Genomic DNA, 14,233 nt, shown 5'->3' with positions numbered 1-14,233 from the left:
CTTCCCTTCGTGGGTCTAGAATCTTCCCCACCCCCAACACACACAGAATAAATAGCTTTTACCTGACACGAGAAAAGGAAAGAGACAGCTGTTAGCCGTCCTGGATTCACTGACCTTTCTATTTATTGTCTGGTTTTGATCCCACACCAAATAGCATGAAATATCTCTGGGGAAGTACTTCCCAAGAGGCCGGGCTGGTGGGCAGTCCAGCCTACAGGAAGGAACCACATGGTCAGCCAACAGCACCACTGCTGTCTTTGCACACGAACTCTGTCCCGAGTGGTATGAGCCCCACGAAGCTACTCACGTGCCATCCTGACGGGTGATGGTGTAGCCGTATTTTGGGTACTTGACAAAAGACACATTCACGCCAACCAGGGGAGTCCCATCTGTGGTCACTACTTGGCCTCGGATGAGAGAAACCAGGCTGAAAGAGCAATTTAAAATACAGATCTCTGAGTCACATGCAGGAGAACAGAGAGGCAGGGGAGGCTGAGCTCCTCTTCCTTGAGGATGGACTGCTCACTCATCCTCCTCCGGTTTCTAGGCAAGGGGAGGACTTTCCACACTTACTTCTGGCTTCACACCATTGTGCCACACAGAGAGAGATGGTGCTTGGTGGTGCGTGTTGGTGCGTGGTGGTGCTTGCTGAGCTTCAGGCTGCCGCCCGTCCCTCACGTGTGCCCTCAGCCCCGGCAGACGGTATTATGCTCTGGTGAGAGCAGCCCCGTCTGGTTGCTCAGTTCCTAATTTGGCTTTGGAGTGAGGCCATATTATACTCCTGCTCCAGGCTGAGATGCCATGGGGGCCCAGGGGAGCACACAGGTTCTTTTATGAGACTGGGACACACACATACATTGTTTTTTTTTGCTGCCCTCTAAGAGCAAAATTTTTCACAATCCATAAGAGCCTAAGGAAAAGAGAATTTTGGAGATATTTTTGTTTCTGGTAAAAAATATCTTGGATACTGGATTGTGTGTAACTACATATTTTCCGTATGTTAAATTCCTGCTATCCTGGGAGGGGGTGGTTGAAATGCCATACTTTATTTTTTTTTCCTGCTGTCAGGGAAAACTCCCCTTTCTCCAGATAGTAGTAACTAGAATTTTCCCTGGAATGTCAGTTCCCAACCAGCTACCTTTGGGAAATTCTACAAAGCCACAGAGATGCCACAATATATGTTGCATATTCTTTAACTGAAATGCTTGGGACCAGAGCTGTTTTAGGTTTGGGGTTTTTTTAGATTTTGGAATATTTGCATATCTATAATGAGATATCTTGGGGATGAGACCCAAGTTTAAACACAAAATTCATGTATGTTTCATATATACCTTATACATAGAGCCTGAAGATAATTTGGTACAATACTTTTAATACTTTTGTGCATGAAATAAAAAGTTTTGTGGCATAGAATTTTCTATTTGGGGGGTGTCATGCTGGTGCTTAAAAAAGTTTTGGGTTTTGAAGCATTTTCAGATTTTGCATTTTCAGTTGAGGGATGCTTGAATTGCATTCTACTTAAAATACACAGAGGGCAAATGCACATGTCTCTTCTCATCTGAAATCTCCTGACTTCTTGGGGAAATGGGACAAGAGAAGCTTCATATTTATACCAAGCTTTCAGCAGACCAAGCAGATTTGTAGCTGTATTGTTGGCCTTTAAGAGGTGGTCAACTTGGTTCCCAGATCCTGGATATCCTCCCAATTTCTGGACTACGTAATCAAGCCGACCCATTCTCTGCCAGAATCTTGTCAGAGATTTTTGGAATGCACTTCTTTTTGCAGTCCCGGGTGTCCTGGAAACTGGAGGGATGCTGTCTCCAAGCATCTTTCTTTCTATTAGTAATACCTCCAGCTGTTCAACTCCAGCCCTGTGATGATCTCAGGGATGTTTAGACTGTTCTACTGACAGCTCTAATTGTGTGCTACTGGCTGCCTAACAAATGAATCCCATTTTTAGCTGGTTCTAACCACAATGCTAGAGTCGTTTGAAAATGGAAAACTAATTTATGAAAATAATCCTTTTGTTCAGTCCCCTCTTTTTATCTAAGATTTCTTTAAGGCCTTACCAGACACTGTTTTAAAAATCAATGATATGCGTTGATGACCACAAGGTACACAGTGCTCGTGATGGGAAGGCAAACTGGGGGCACATTCCACAGGGGGCTTTTTCTCTCTCCCATTTTCCCACTATTTCTTTTAAATCAGTGCTGCAGCATAGGACTTGCAGAGAACTGTAGGAATAAAAGGGATTGAGTTGCCTGTGATTTCTACCCTTCTATTTTTCTAATTCTTCATTGTTGCTGGCTTCCTATCATTTCTAGGCAGCCAACTCATAGAAAAGATTCAGCTAAGACATGCTATCAGTTCATTTCTATTTATGATTATTGATGTGTAACAATTATCACATTATGCAGATAGTGAGATCTGCTCTATAAATTATAGTGGTGGAGTCAAGACATTTTAGTTATTTTTGTACGCCATTATCTAGGGGAACGCCTTTTTAGAAGACTTGCATTAAGTCCTTTTTTTATTCCTAGCTTTGTCCTTCGTTATTTGTCAGATGGTAATGCACTGAAATTCACATGCTTACTGAACTTCAACCTGTGTCGTGGAGTACTATTTTGTACTTTTGAATTATGTAACCCTGCACACAAGCTGGAGAGTGTTGACTCACCAATGCTTGGAGAAGCTTTTTCTAAGGAGATCATCTTGCATTTTGATCTCTGGGCTGATTTCATCCAGCAAATATGCTGGGGTCCCCGTCTGCTCCACTATATCTTGACTTTTGCTCAGGATACCTTCAGGAAGTGCTAGCTCTTGGTGGAAAGATAAGATGAAATTCGACAGGACAGGTGATGAATAATTATAAAATGGAGAATAGAAGGAAGCCACAGACTTAGGGTAAAAGTCATGAAATGTGAATTAGGAAGCAGGTTGAAATGGACCAAGAGCCTTTATAGGATGCATTTACTATGCCAGCGAAGTGTATGCAAACTCCACGGGAATGCTCATGACCTAGTGCAAGCCCTGTTCACAGGTCCCTGGCAAGATGAATTATGCTCATAATTAAAAGAAAACAAACCTACAGAATCAATCCCAGAACTAGGATTTAAGAAGCAAATACTTTTTTGGTGGTGGTGGGGTGGAAATCAGAGATTGGTAATTTCTTTCTTGCTTTTTTTTTTTGGAGGTTCTTCTATTGAGATAAATAATATTACTGTGCATAATATAAAATAACTCCCATGACTGTACTAATCTAGGAAATGAGTTTTATTTCCTAGATTAGTCCAGTATGATACAGATAAGAGAGATCAGGGCTGAAACAGAAAAAGGTTGAGATTAGGGTTTCTTTTATGTCATTTCTTTTTCTAATAAAATCAGAACAGAGACTCTAAAGTTGTTGGCCGTAACCTTGTCATAGACTCTCCTATTTCCAGGAGAGCTGCCACCAAGAGCTGCCACAGAGGGGGGCTGTTCAGGGCCCTAAGGAGGTGAGGAACTGGCTGTGCCACCGCCCACCCCTCCTGCGTCCTGCCCTGGCCAGGCTCTTAGGCGAGTGGGTCAGAGTCATGGGGTCCATCCACAGGGGCTGCAAGAGAGTCACTTAGAAAGCTAGGGGCTCCACAAGGTGCGAAGCCTGGCATTTCCTCCCCTGCGGGGAGCCTGGGTAAGCAGCACACAAGTGGTTCCTGAACTGAGAGGGAGAACAGAGGCTGGAAAAGGAGTGGGGGCATCGCAGTGGGCAGTGGAGAGGAGGAAGACACCAGTATGCTCCTGCACAGCAGGGCGGCCACGGTGAACAATAATGCACCGAGCACTTCAAAACACCTTAGCGAGGATTTCCGAATCCTTTCATTGTAAAGAAATGATAAACGTTTAAGGTGACGGACAGCCTGATACTCTGATTTGGTCATTACACAATGTATACATGAATCAAATATCACACAGTACCCCATAAGTATGTACCATTGTTGCATCCATTCAGAGTAGAATAAAAAAATTTAGAATTTGGAAAAAAAAAGGAGATGGAGAAGGAAGACAAGAGAAAGAAGCGAATGGAATGAAGGAACTGTCAGATGGGTAAGGGGCTAGGGCCACCACGTTCCCAAGTGCCTCGATGCATGAGGTTTTGTGAACAAGGAACCAGCCAACAGTGATTATTTCTTCTCTTCAAGGGGCACAGAGATCAGGTGAGCACTCTGAGGAGACTCCGCCGTCCTTCTCAGATCAGCATATACCACTGACATCTGGATCGGGGCACACTGATGGTAAGAACCCCTGCCTCTCCTTCCCTCCTCCCTCCCTGTAGAATCAGAAACAGTGTCATGAAGAGAGAAGGTGATGGCTGGGGGACAGTTTCTGCAAGCCAAGACTTCCCCCTGCTCTCCTCTCCAGGGGCACAGCTCTGACCTGTCCCGCAGTGAAGGGAGGAGCTAAGGTGACTCAAAATAATTCCAGAATTTGGCTTTAGAATATTCCTAGATCCCAAATGAGCAATTTTGTGCCGAAATAAACCAGAGAGAATGAGAAGGTGAGACTCAAGAGTGTTGAATACAGTGGGTACCCAGGAGGAGCCCCGGATGGGGCTGCTGTGAGCATTAGTGACATCTAGGGAATGTCTCTGTTCATTCCAGGTGCTCAATAAATTCTCACAACTGGCATTATCTTGACTCTAAGATGCCACGAGTGATAGGTTATGTTATCAAGTTAATAACACCTTTCAAAAATACTCTACTGAATGAACTATTTCAGCAGTGCACAAACAAAAGCCACTCTCAGAGGCATTACAAAGGGAGATTTAAAATAACGACAAAAATATCATAAAAATAGATCATAAAAATAACTTCAAAACTAGGAAATCAACAGGTACCTCCTGCATGTTCTGGGTCGAATGCGGCCTAATCTTGCAGGGAGACCAGTAGTCTGCTCCGGAGCCCAACCAGTGGGAAGAAAGGACCCCTTCTGGGCTAGAGCAGGTAGCTGCCAACAGTGGGCAGGGCCAGGGCCAGTTGGTGCCCAGAAGATCCTAGCATTTCCTCCTGCTCCCATAGGAAGGGAACTGGAAGGGAAGCATGCAAAGACTCATAGATGCCTACCTGCTATTGAAGGGATTGTCGCCAGGAATGATGTGGGTGCTGTCCTTGCCGGCCAAGAGCTTGATGCGGTCGTAGAAGGACTTCACAGCAGGCCAGTCCGTCTGGCCCTGTTGAATGATGTCCAGGGGATCCCGTGACCCCCGGCAGAGCAGGCTGTTCTGGCAGGCAGACTGAAGGCAGCAGTCGGGGTCCAGGCAGTCTACCAGGCCATCTGGAAGGGCACAGGCAGAGGCATGGTCAGTGTGGCTCGCGGCACGGAGCCGCTTGGAGACGCTAACACTTTTGCTATCATCCAGCCTTCCCAGAGGCCTTCAATTGGCAGGTTTCACACAACAAGCCTAGTGTAATTCCAGGCTATCTACACGCGAAAAAAGATTGAAAGGAAAAAATTGAAAATGTTGACAAATGTCTATCCCCAGGTACTAGATAAGTGTGCTTCTCTTTGTGTTCTTTATTGTACTTGTTTGAAATTTCTTTTTTTCCTCCTTTGAGCGAGGATTATAGGAGTAGCTGGAAATACAAACAAAAACGTTGCTTTACAATAACATCACATAAAAAAAATCACCTACAGCCAGTTCCCAAGGGCCTGTGCTAATGGGCGCACAAATAATCAAAACACTTGGGATTCCTTAAATCTCACTTCCACGGAGAAAAGCATCCCAGCCCCGGTCCCTCTGAGCCAGGGAGGGAACTGTCCAGCAGGCTGCCTGCAGGACTCCGGACATCCGATTCACCTCTCTAAGTCCTGCTGCTCCTTTTCCTGGTCTGATTCCTTTATGCTCATCTACCATTCAGCACATATTTAAGCTCTCTCTATGGCCAGGAGTTGACAGTGGGCAGCGAACCATGGCATCTGGTCCTAAGGAGCCGTTCGAAGAGTGGGAGAAGCAGGAACAATTAACTCATGGTTTAAGACCTGGTTTCGGTGTGGCCACCTCACCTACAAAGCTGTCCTGATGATGGCCTCGGCCAGGATGGTGTTACTGACTGAACGTGTGCACCCTCCACGTTTGTAGCCTGAAATTCTAAACTGCACCACGCTGGGAGGACGTAGTGCCTTTAAAGAGGGACTTAAGTAAGTTATGCAAGGAGAGTTGCCACGAATGGGAGTAGGGCCCTTGTGAAAAGACCCGAGAGAGCTCTCTGGCTCTCTTTCTGCCATGAGAGGACACAGAAACCAGAGTCATGTATGAATCAGGAACTGGGTGTTTACCAAACACTGATCTTGGACTTCTGGTCACCAACGCTGTGAGAAGTTGGTTAAGCTACACCTATCTATGGTGTTTTTCTTACAGCACCCAAACTGCTGTAACACAGCAGTTAAGTATTCCTGCCTTGCACATCTCTGTATCAGAGGTTCTCAGGAGAGCGCTCACTGTCAAAACCCTCTTGGGAGAATCAAGAGCCCACCTCAGTCCTCCCCAGAGGGAGTCTCGAGCATCGGGTCTTGACTCTGGATGTCAATCATGATTTTCAGGTGTTTCTAATGCACAATAAATTTTAGAAACCATTGTTGTTAACACCAACTTCCTTGTACTGGAATTAATTATCTCTTTATGCTTGCCTCCCTATCTGGAAAATGAGCTTGGTGAAAAGAACAGTGTCTTATTAATTTCTTCGTTCATGTGTTGTTTAGTGCCAAGTGCTAAACAGGGTGCTCAATGAATATTTGTTGAATGAATAAACAACTGTTTCTCATTCTTCATGTGTTTGTTAGAGCCGAGGTTAGTAATGTTTAGGGCAGCATTTGCTCCTTGGAATTTCCTATTAGAATGGATTTTTGGGCCAATCCCTACTTACTCTGTTGGGAATTGATTGAACAGGAGAAAAGCTTGATAATCACTTGCACGCACCTTTTGGATTTCATAGCAAGGTCTTTATTTTTTCTGCTATAATTAGCATCCTGGAGACATGCACTCAAGCCTGGGCTGTGCCACGACAAACACTTGTCCTGGAACACTGAATCAGAGGCCTGCCTGTGTGCTTTAAATTTACTACAATGTAATTTTTTGGCATTACCCTTTTCCTTTGGTTCTGCTAATGAAATTGAAATATGTAATTTCACCAAAGTTCCACTGTAATTTAGCAATTAATGTACAATTATTTTAATGCATTACTTTCTTTTTAGCAAACAAACAAATTAGGAGGTTGCATGTTTTGCTCAGCTTTAAATTACTAGAACTAGCCTCTCATTTTCCACATGGGCAAATGTTGCTTGTGTGCCTCGTAACACATCTAGATTTACAAAATTTCCTAGAAATGGGGACCCAGGAGGGTGAGCAGACACGCGTACTTTAAATTTAGAGACGTTGGAAATCAAGACTCTGAATGTCTCGGCTGGGTGCGCTGGCTGAACTGAATTCTCCCCAGCGCCTGGGAAAGCGCAGACCTCAGGTGCCACCCTTGAGAAGGTATCTCAGCAGCAGGGTGATACCGAGGCACAGTGCTGGATCCCTGGATCCACAGTCAGACTGTGCAATCTGGACCTGAGGGCCATTGGCCGAAGAGAAAAAAAGGGGAATAACAGCACAAAAATCCCCCTCGGACGTCACCTCTCGTGAACGGCCTGTACTAGACGGAAGGAATCTGCCATGCGGTGCCTGCTGCAGATTTTAAAAATAATCTGCTGAGATTTGTTGGTGGTGCTTTCCTCCGCAGCTGAGAAAGTTCTCAGTGAGAAGAAACCCACTGTTGTTAGTGTTATGGATTTTTTTAAGGTCACCGGCCTGTTCCCATTAGGAGTTCCATCCCTCTCTGGCAGCCTTCCCCTCCCGAAGTGGGAACGTTTTTTGCTTCCCCTCCAACCCATTTACCACCCACTCTGTATTACCAGCTCGAGGACGTCTTCGGGCTCAAATAATACCTTTCGACAGTTTTCCTATTAAGCACTGAGCATTTTCCTCCCCGCCCTCTGCAGTGTGCCATGCTTTTTTGGACTTGTGAATGCCTCAAAATTCAAAACTTCAAATCTCCCCACCATTTGTTGTTAATGCTGGGGCTTTTGATTCAAGGGTTTTTCTGGCAGGAGATGACCTAAACACACCAGCAGTGGCTGATGATAAACACTAAAAAAGAAGGGGAAAAAGGATATAAATAATTTCCTCCTACATATTTACAGTTACCTGCTGCAGAGATTGTGCTTTCAGGGTTATTAAGTGGGAGCATACGTTATGCCGGTAATGACCTCATCATGCTGCGTGATTATGGGCTGCCGCCGCCCAACACTTCAGATGACACTGTGAACTTTAAATTGGCACTCCAATCTCCCAGTGGCCTGTCAGTCATGAGAATCGCATCTTTATGCCAGCAAGCCCCTTGGATGGAGTCTGACATTGCAATCTTCGGTAAATTACCCTGTCACTGACAATCTTGCAGTTATCTCGCAAACAATCAAGCAGGCAATCAAACTGTTCTGAAATACTGGTTCAGGACCTGGGGGCGGCAGATGTCTCCATTCAGCGGTGGCAGGAAAGTGGTCCGGCCCTGCGACGGACATCGTGTGATTTCTTTTTTTGTTTATCTGCCTACTTATTTGTTTGTCTGGTGGTAATGGTGGTGGGAGAGGTGTAGAGTCCTCAGAAAGGGTCTGATTCTGCCTCGGCAGCGTGTGGCTGGGAAGCACCTCAGCCTTCCCAGATGGGCCTGCGGTGGGAGCTCAGTCAGTCCTCATCTGACTTCATTCTGTGAGATGTGGCCAAGCAGGGCGGGTTTTCTAGGTGCTGTCTGTCAGAACCAGTGCTAAACACGGCTCTGGCCGCGTTTGATACATATGGATCATATGCTAATTGGGATGACAATTTCAGGGAAATGTGGACATGCGAGAAACCTCTGGAAACAATATTGAGCCATTCTTTTTATTGCTTTCGATAAAGAGCAAATATTCCACAAGAGTTCTGGCATACGAAGCAGAAGTCAGATGAATTCCTGCTGAATTCGATTCGGAATCAGGAGCAAGAAGTTGGCCTCTGGAATGAGGTGGGTTTGGGAGTGAAGCTGATCTCACCTCATCCCAGGCTCGGAGCGCTAGAGAAGACAACCATCCTTGGCGAGCCTCAGTCCTTGCCTTTCCACTCTCCAGCTCAATGATTTAAAATATAGATAACCAAAAATTGTATCTTTCATTAATTTTATAAGATAGGGTAACAGGAATTGTAAAAATGACAAATTTATCAGATTTACTCAAAATAAGAATCAACTGGTTGAAATGACACCTGCCAGAGGTGCTTGGATAGTATGTAGACAAATGCACTGCTGAGTGATGTTTTAACCACTGACAAGTGGTTAAAACTAAGTTATGATAATGCAAATGCCATAGGGTTATGTGATAGAGAATCAAGGAATTATACTTATCTATGTTTATATATATATATATATATATATATATATATATATATATATAAATATGTGTTCAATAAACTGTAGGTATTATTCCTTGTCAAGAGAAATTCCTTGAAGTTTTAAACTGGTTATAGATAATAAAGATGAAAATAAATTCTCATCCTTTTATATTTATTTATTTATGTCCTTATTTTTTGAGATGAGGATCTCACCATATCACCCAGGTTGCCCTTAAACTGGAGATCCTCCTATTTCAGCTTCCCAAGTGGCTGGGATCACAGGTGTGCGTCCCCATGCCTAGCTTTCTGTTCTATTTAGAGTAATTCACTCATAGGCTTGATTGACTCAAATGTTGACAAGCATGCTATGTTTCCACATAGTGACAGGTTGATAATAAAGAGTAATAATAGATGCTACAGATATAATAGAATTTACATATATTCTTAATTCAAGTCTTCATGGAAACTTTGTAAAACAGAATAACATAGCCCTTACATTTTAAACTCTGGGTATGAATCTCAGTCTGGCCACCACCTTGCTGCTACCTTAGGCAATTAACTTTTCTGTGCCTCAGTTTCCCCTCTGTGTGAAATGAAGATGATGTTAGAAAGTAGTTTTGGGAGAACTGAAGCAGTTAATTCTTGACCCCTTGCAGTATCTGGTTTCTGTATCTGTGGGTTTGACTAACTTTGGGATAAAAAAGTAGTCAGGCCTGAGACGACTGTGTCTGCACTGAACATGTACAGACAATTTTCATTTTCCTTATCCCATAAACCATGTAGTATAACAACAAATTACAGAGTATTTATACTGTGCTTGACTAAGTCAGCTAGAGACGATTTAGTACATCTGGAGGATGTATGTAGGTTACTGAGGAATAAGACTCTTGAATCCCTGGAGTTTGATCTGCGGGGGGTCCTGTAATTAATCCCTGGGGGATGTTAGGGGTGACTGTCTACTACTTGGAGCAGCGCTGGATACAGTGAGTGCTAAGTAAATGGCTCTGGCCATATCACTCAGCCTGCCCAGGATGAAACTGAGGCTTGGAGAAGTCCAGTAAGTCATCCAAATGGCTTAGCAGCAGCTCGGGATAAAAAGCAAGATAAGGCAGCCAATGAGATCATCTCCTTTGTCTTCTTCATTATGGGAAGGAGGAGGCATTTTCCCCCAAAAGGGAGTGTGAAGACAGGGCAGGAGGCACCCATCACCTTGGGGAAACAAGGGTGATATGAGATTTAATCACTTCTGAAGGCTTGTCTACTCTTCCAGTGGGGGGAAAAATCTTGGCTGGTTGATATGAGCATCTGAAAAGAAATCAACACGAGGAAGACACCAGGGAATTCGTTTCTGGAAACCAGGCTGCTGAAGCCCACGCTGTTTTACCTGTGAGACTCAAACCTGCATTTGGCTGTTTAGCATTGGCACAGGGGGGTGCTTCCCTTCCGTGTGCCTACAGGTTTGTGGCAGCCACTTCCAGCCCATCAAGTGTGCTTGCTCGATTTTAAAGGTGGTCCCTTAATAGTCCAGAGGTTTAAGCTCAAAGCCTTAATTGAAGGCTTACTAGTACAGCTCCGGGTGGTAGGGGGGGCTGTGTGTATAGGGAGGCTGCAAAGCAGCCACAGGGAAGGTCTGGATCTTTCTGAGCTGGCTGAAACATGCACACTTTCTGCCTGGAGGAGGCTGCCTGGGTCTTTGTATCACCTGTGTTCTAGGGAACAGCTCTAGGAATAAGAGGTTGTTTATTTCACTTATTTTCTGATTTTATCCTCCTACTAGGAAGCTTACAGAGAATCTGGTTGGAAACATTTTGTTCAAATTTTGGGTCAAGTTTTGCTTCTTGTAGCTTGGTATGCAAGTGACTCCCTCTGTGACCTGCATGAACTCTGAGGCTTTTTTAAGTATTAAAGGCTTCAGAGAAACACCTAATTTACTTTGCTCAGTTCCATTTTGTGACAGGGTGGCACAAATGAACTCCAATAATTCACTGCAGGGGCCACAGACAGTCAGGGACTTGTGAGGATTCTCCAGGCCAGGGATTGGTCAACAGCTCAGATTTTAAGAGTGAGCCCCACTCTTTCCAGACTATGGTTTGATGGACAGCACCACCAACCATCAAATCCACCTGCCTTACTTACTGAGCCAAGAGCCATGTAGTGGACTGGGTAAAAACACCGGTTTTGAAGAGCACACACACTCACGCACTGATAGCAATGCAGGAATTCAAAGTTGGCCAATTATAATGGAAAGTTAGAAATGGCAGCCACCGCTATGGGGAGTTACCAGCTGGGCAAGGCCACAGAGGAATTTCCTGAGTGCTGAGCATGGCCCCGTCTTCATGTTGGTCACTTTGATGGACAGGCGAATTTACAAAGTGCAAGAGATGATGACGACACATTATAATAGTGTGAGAAGAATCAACTGCAGTGGTTCACACCAGGTACTCAGAAGAGGTATGAGCCTCCTCCTCCTCGGCCTTATCCATGTTCTTTGGAGTGTTTTTGGCAGCACATAGGTTTGTTTACCCTTACAGAGATAAATACTTGCCAAGTTCTCATTTCCCCAAGAAAAATACAGGTAGCACAGGTGGTGAACCCAATAAATCTGAGGGCCTTTGTTCCGAGAGCAGCTAATGATGGGGGAGGTGGACAGTTAATGAGGCAATGGGAAGACGGCAAGAGGCAACCAGTTGGAGCAAGAAGAAAGAGTCCGCTGCTCTTTGGAATGGCACTGAAGCAGTGGAGTGGGCAGTGGCACTGGCAAAGGCCAAAGGGTCCTGTAAATTTTCAGACATAAAGGAGTTGTTGAGTACAGAGGAAGATGGCAGCCATGGGATTAACTCTGCCTTGAGCTTGCTTCATTTTAGGGTGAGCTCTTGTAGGGTTATAGTTAAGGCACACAGGGTATGTTTTTGCTGGTCACCTGTTTATGTAAACTGTCTGAGTCACCTCTGAATCACAAGGCAGCGCCATTCTGGCAAACTAATCTCACGTAGAATTACCCAAATGGGCCCTCTGTTTTCTGGGCTGGCCTCTGGAGATAGGGACTGCCACTGGGCCCTAGGGCATTAAAATGCAAATGTAAAATATCTCTGGGCATTCAGTTGACTGCACATGTGCCAGGGCTGGTGTAAGGGATGGCAGACCACTGAAAAGCATGCTGGCAGGGAGAAAGAAGGAGCATGGGTAATGTGGGTCCTAGTCTGGACTGGAGTACCCTCCCCATTAGCAGTATGGGCCCTGTCCAGTCCCCTTCCTGGAGGAGCACTCAGAAAAGCTCAAGGAAGCCAGTCCAAAGCTCAGGGCCCACTAAGATGCAGGGATCATCTTCTGTTTTACCTGCCCAAGATGATACTGAGCAGTTGGCCCAGTCAGAAAAATAGCAAATGAATACAGACTTTGCAATCTGGTCTAGCTCACTGGCTGTGAAATTTTGTGTAAGTAAGCAAACTCCTGTGACTCAGTTTTCCAATCCACAGAATGGACTGAATAGCACCTACTGTCCTAAGTGCACAGAGATTCTATAGGACAGTGCGTATGAAAAGAGATGACAGGTGCCAAGCACTGAAGACAGAGGAAGGCGATCAGGGAAGGCGATTCTCAATGATACTTTCCGTTCACCAGAGAAGGGCACTGTTCCATTTGCATTTTACCCAACGCCTGCTGACAAGTTGGAAGTGAGGGATAATTGAAAGTATTGCGGCTTGATGTAACTAAGAAGTGAGAGGAACGGGCAAGGCTGACTTGATTTAACCTGGCAATATGAGATTAGTTCTTCATTGCTTCTGTTAGGGATCCTGCATTGCCAACCTTTGAAAGCAATAGCTGGGCTGACAGGGTGCTCATTTGGAAGGTTTCACCTGCCATTAATACCCAGGCTACCTGATGGACCGTTGCTCTTGCAGCGTCCCCCTCACCCCCCAGAGAGCACAGCCATTCTTAAATACTGCAAGAAGGAGCACTGTGCCTGCACTCCTGGGAGGCCCGCTGGAAGGTTTCCTCTCTTTTCTTGCCAATTCTTTCTGTCAGTCTCTGAGTTCCAAGGGCAGAGAGCCTTGCCCCAAAGCACCTTCGGCTTTTCCTACGACTTAGCGATGGAAGATCAGTCATGTTTGACCAGAGGTCTGGCAGACTGGAGTTTGCACAGCAAGCTGCTCTGCTGGCATTCCTATTCCTCGGGAAGGATTTGAGAAAGAAAAAGGCTGCTTAGGAGAACCAAAGCTACCCTGCCAAGGCAAGCGTACAGGCCAGGTGGAAACTCTTGTTTAATGTGACTCTGGCTGCGCCCGGAAGCTGCTGGGGGATTTTTATTTTTTTGGACTGGTTCTTCACCCGAAACTAAAGGAATGGACCAAAAGCCAAACAAACAAATATCATCAACAAAACTCTTCTTTACAAATGCTTCTCAAATTCTAATCAGCATCAGAATTACTCAGGGACCTTGTTAAAAAATAGACTCTACTAACCCCATGGTCTCAGGTTGGGATTTCAGAGCCTGCCTGACTACTGGCCCCCTGGCGATTTGGACACTGATGTTGAGTAATGTTGAGCAACTGAATTTCCAGCTCCCACACTCTAAACCAGCATTGCTCAAGGTGGACTCTCTGACCCCTGCCCAGGGATGATATGACATGTGGATTCCTGCTGCTACCCAGCACCTACTGAATTCTTGAGAGTAGAAAGCTGCTTTTTAAAGAAGATTCCTAGAGGACTCTTTGGCTCATTAAAGCTCAAGAACTCCTTCCTTGAATTACTGAAAATACCCTTTAAATATCCACGACAGTACATTTGGCCCTGAGA

General features: G+C 45.1%; 1 protein-coding gene across 13 annotated transcripts in view; it reads right to left on the bottom strand.

The window, feature by feature from the left end:
* The window catches only part of Tenm2 (teneurin transmembrane protein 2), a 1,173,780-nt gene that overhangs the window by 57,331 nt on the left and 1,102,216 nt on the right, over positions 1 to 14,233 (bottom strand). For all 13 annotated transcript variants that reach the window (XM_063230744.1, XM_063230743.1, XM_063230746.1 and 10 more), the window contains 2 exons: positions 5,100 to 5,310; positions 308 to 427 (listed from right to left, as the gene is read on the bottom strand). In XM_063230744.1, coding sequence (XP_063086814.1) covers positions 308 to 427; positions 5,100 to 5,310 — 331 coding nt within the window. The remainder of the gene's footprint in view (positions 1 to 307; positions 428 to 5,099; positions 5,311 to 14,233) is intronic.

This window comes from Cavia porcellus, unplaced genomic scaffold (genome assembly GCF_034190915.1).
Source record: "Cavia porcellus strain 051 isolate PalLab524CR breed Dunkin Hartley unplaced genomic scaffold, mCavPor4.1 scaffold_19, whole genome shotgun sequence".
NCBI lineage: Eukaryota > Metazoa > Chordata > Mammalia > Rodentia > Caviidae > Cavia > Cavia porcellus.
The sequence above is the reverse complement of the archived record's forward strand: the minus strand, read 5'-3'. Positions and strand labels throughout refer to the sequence as shown.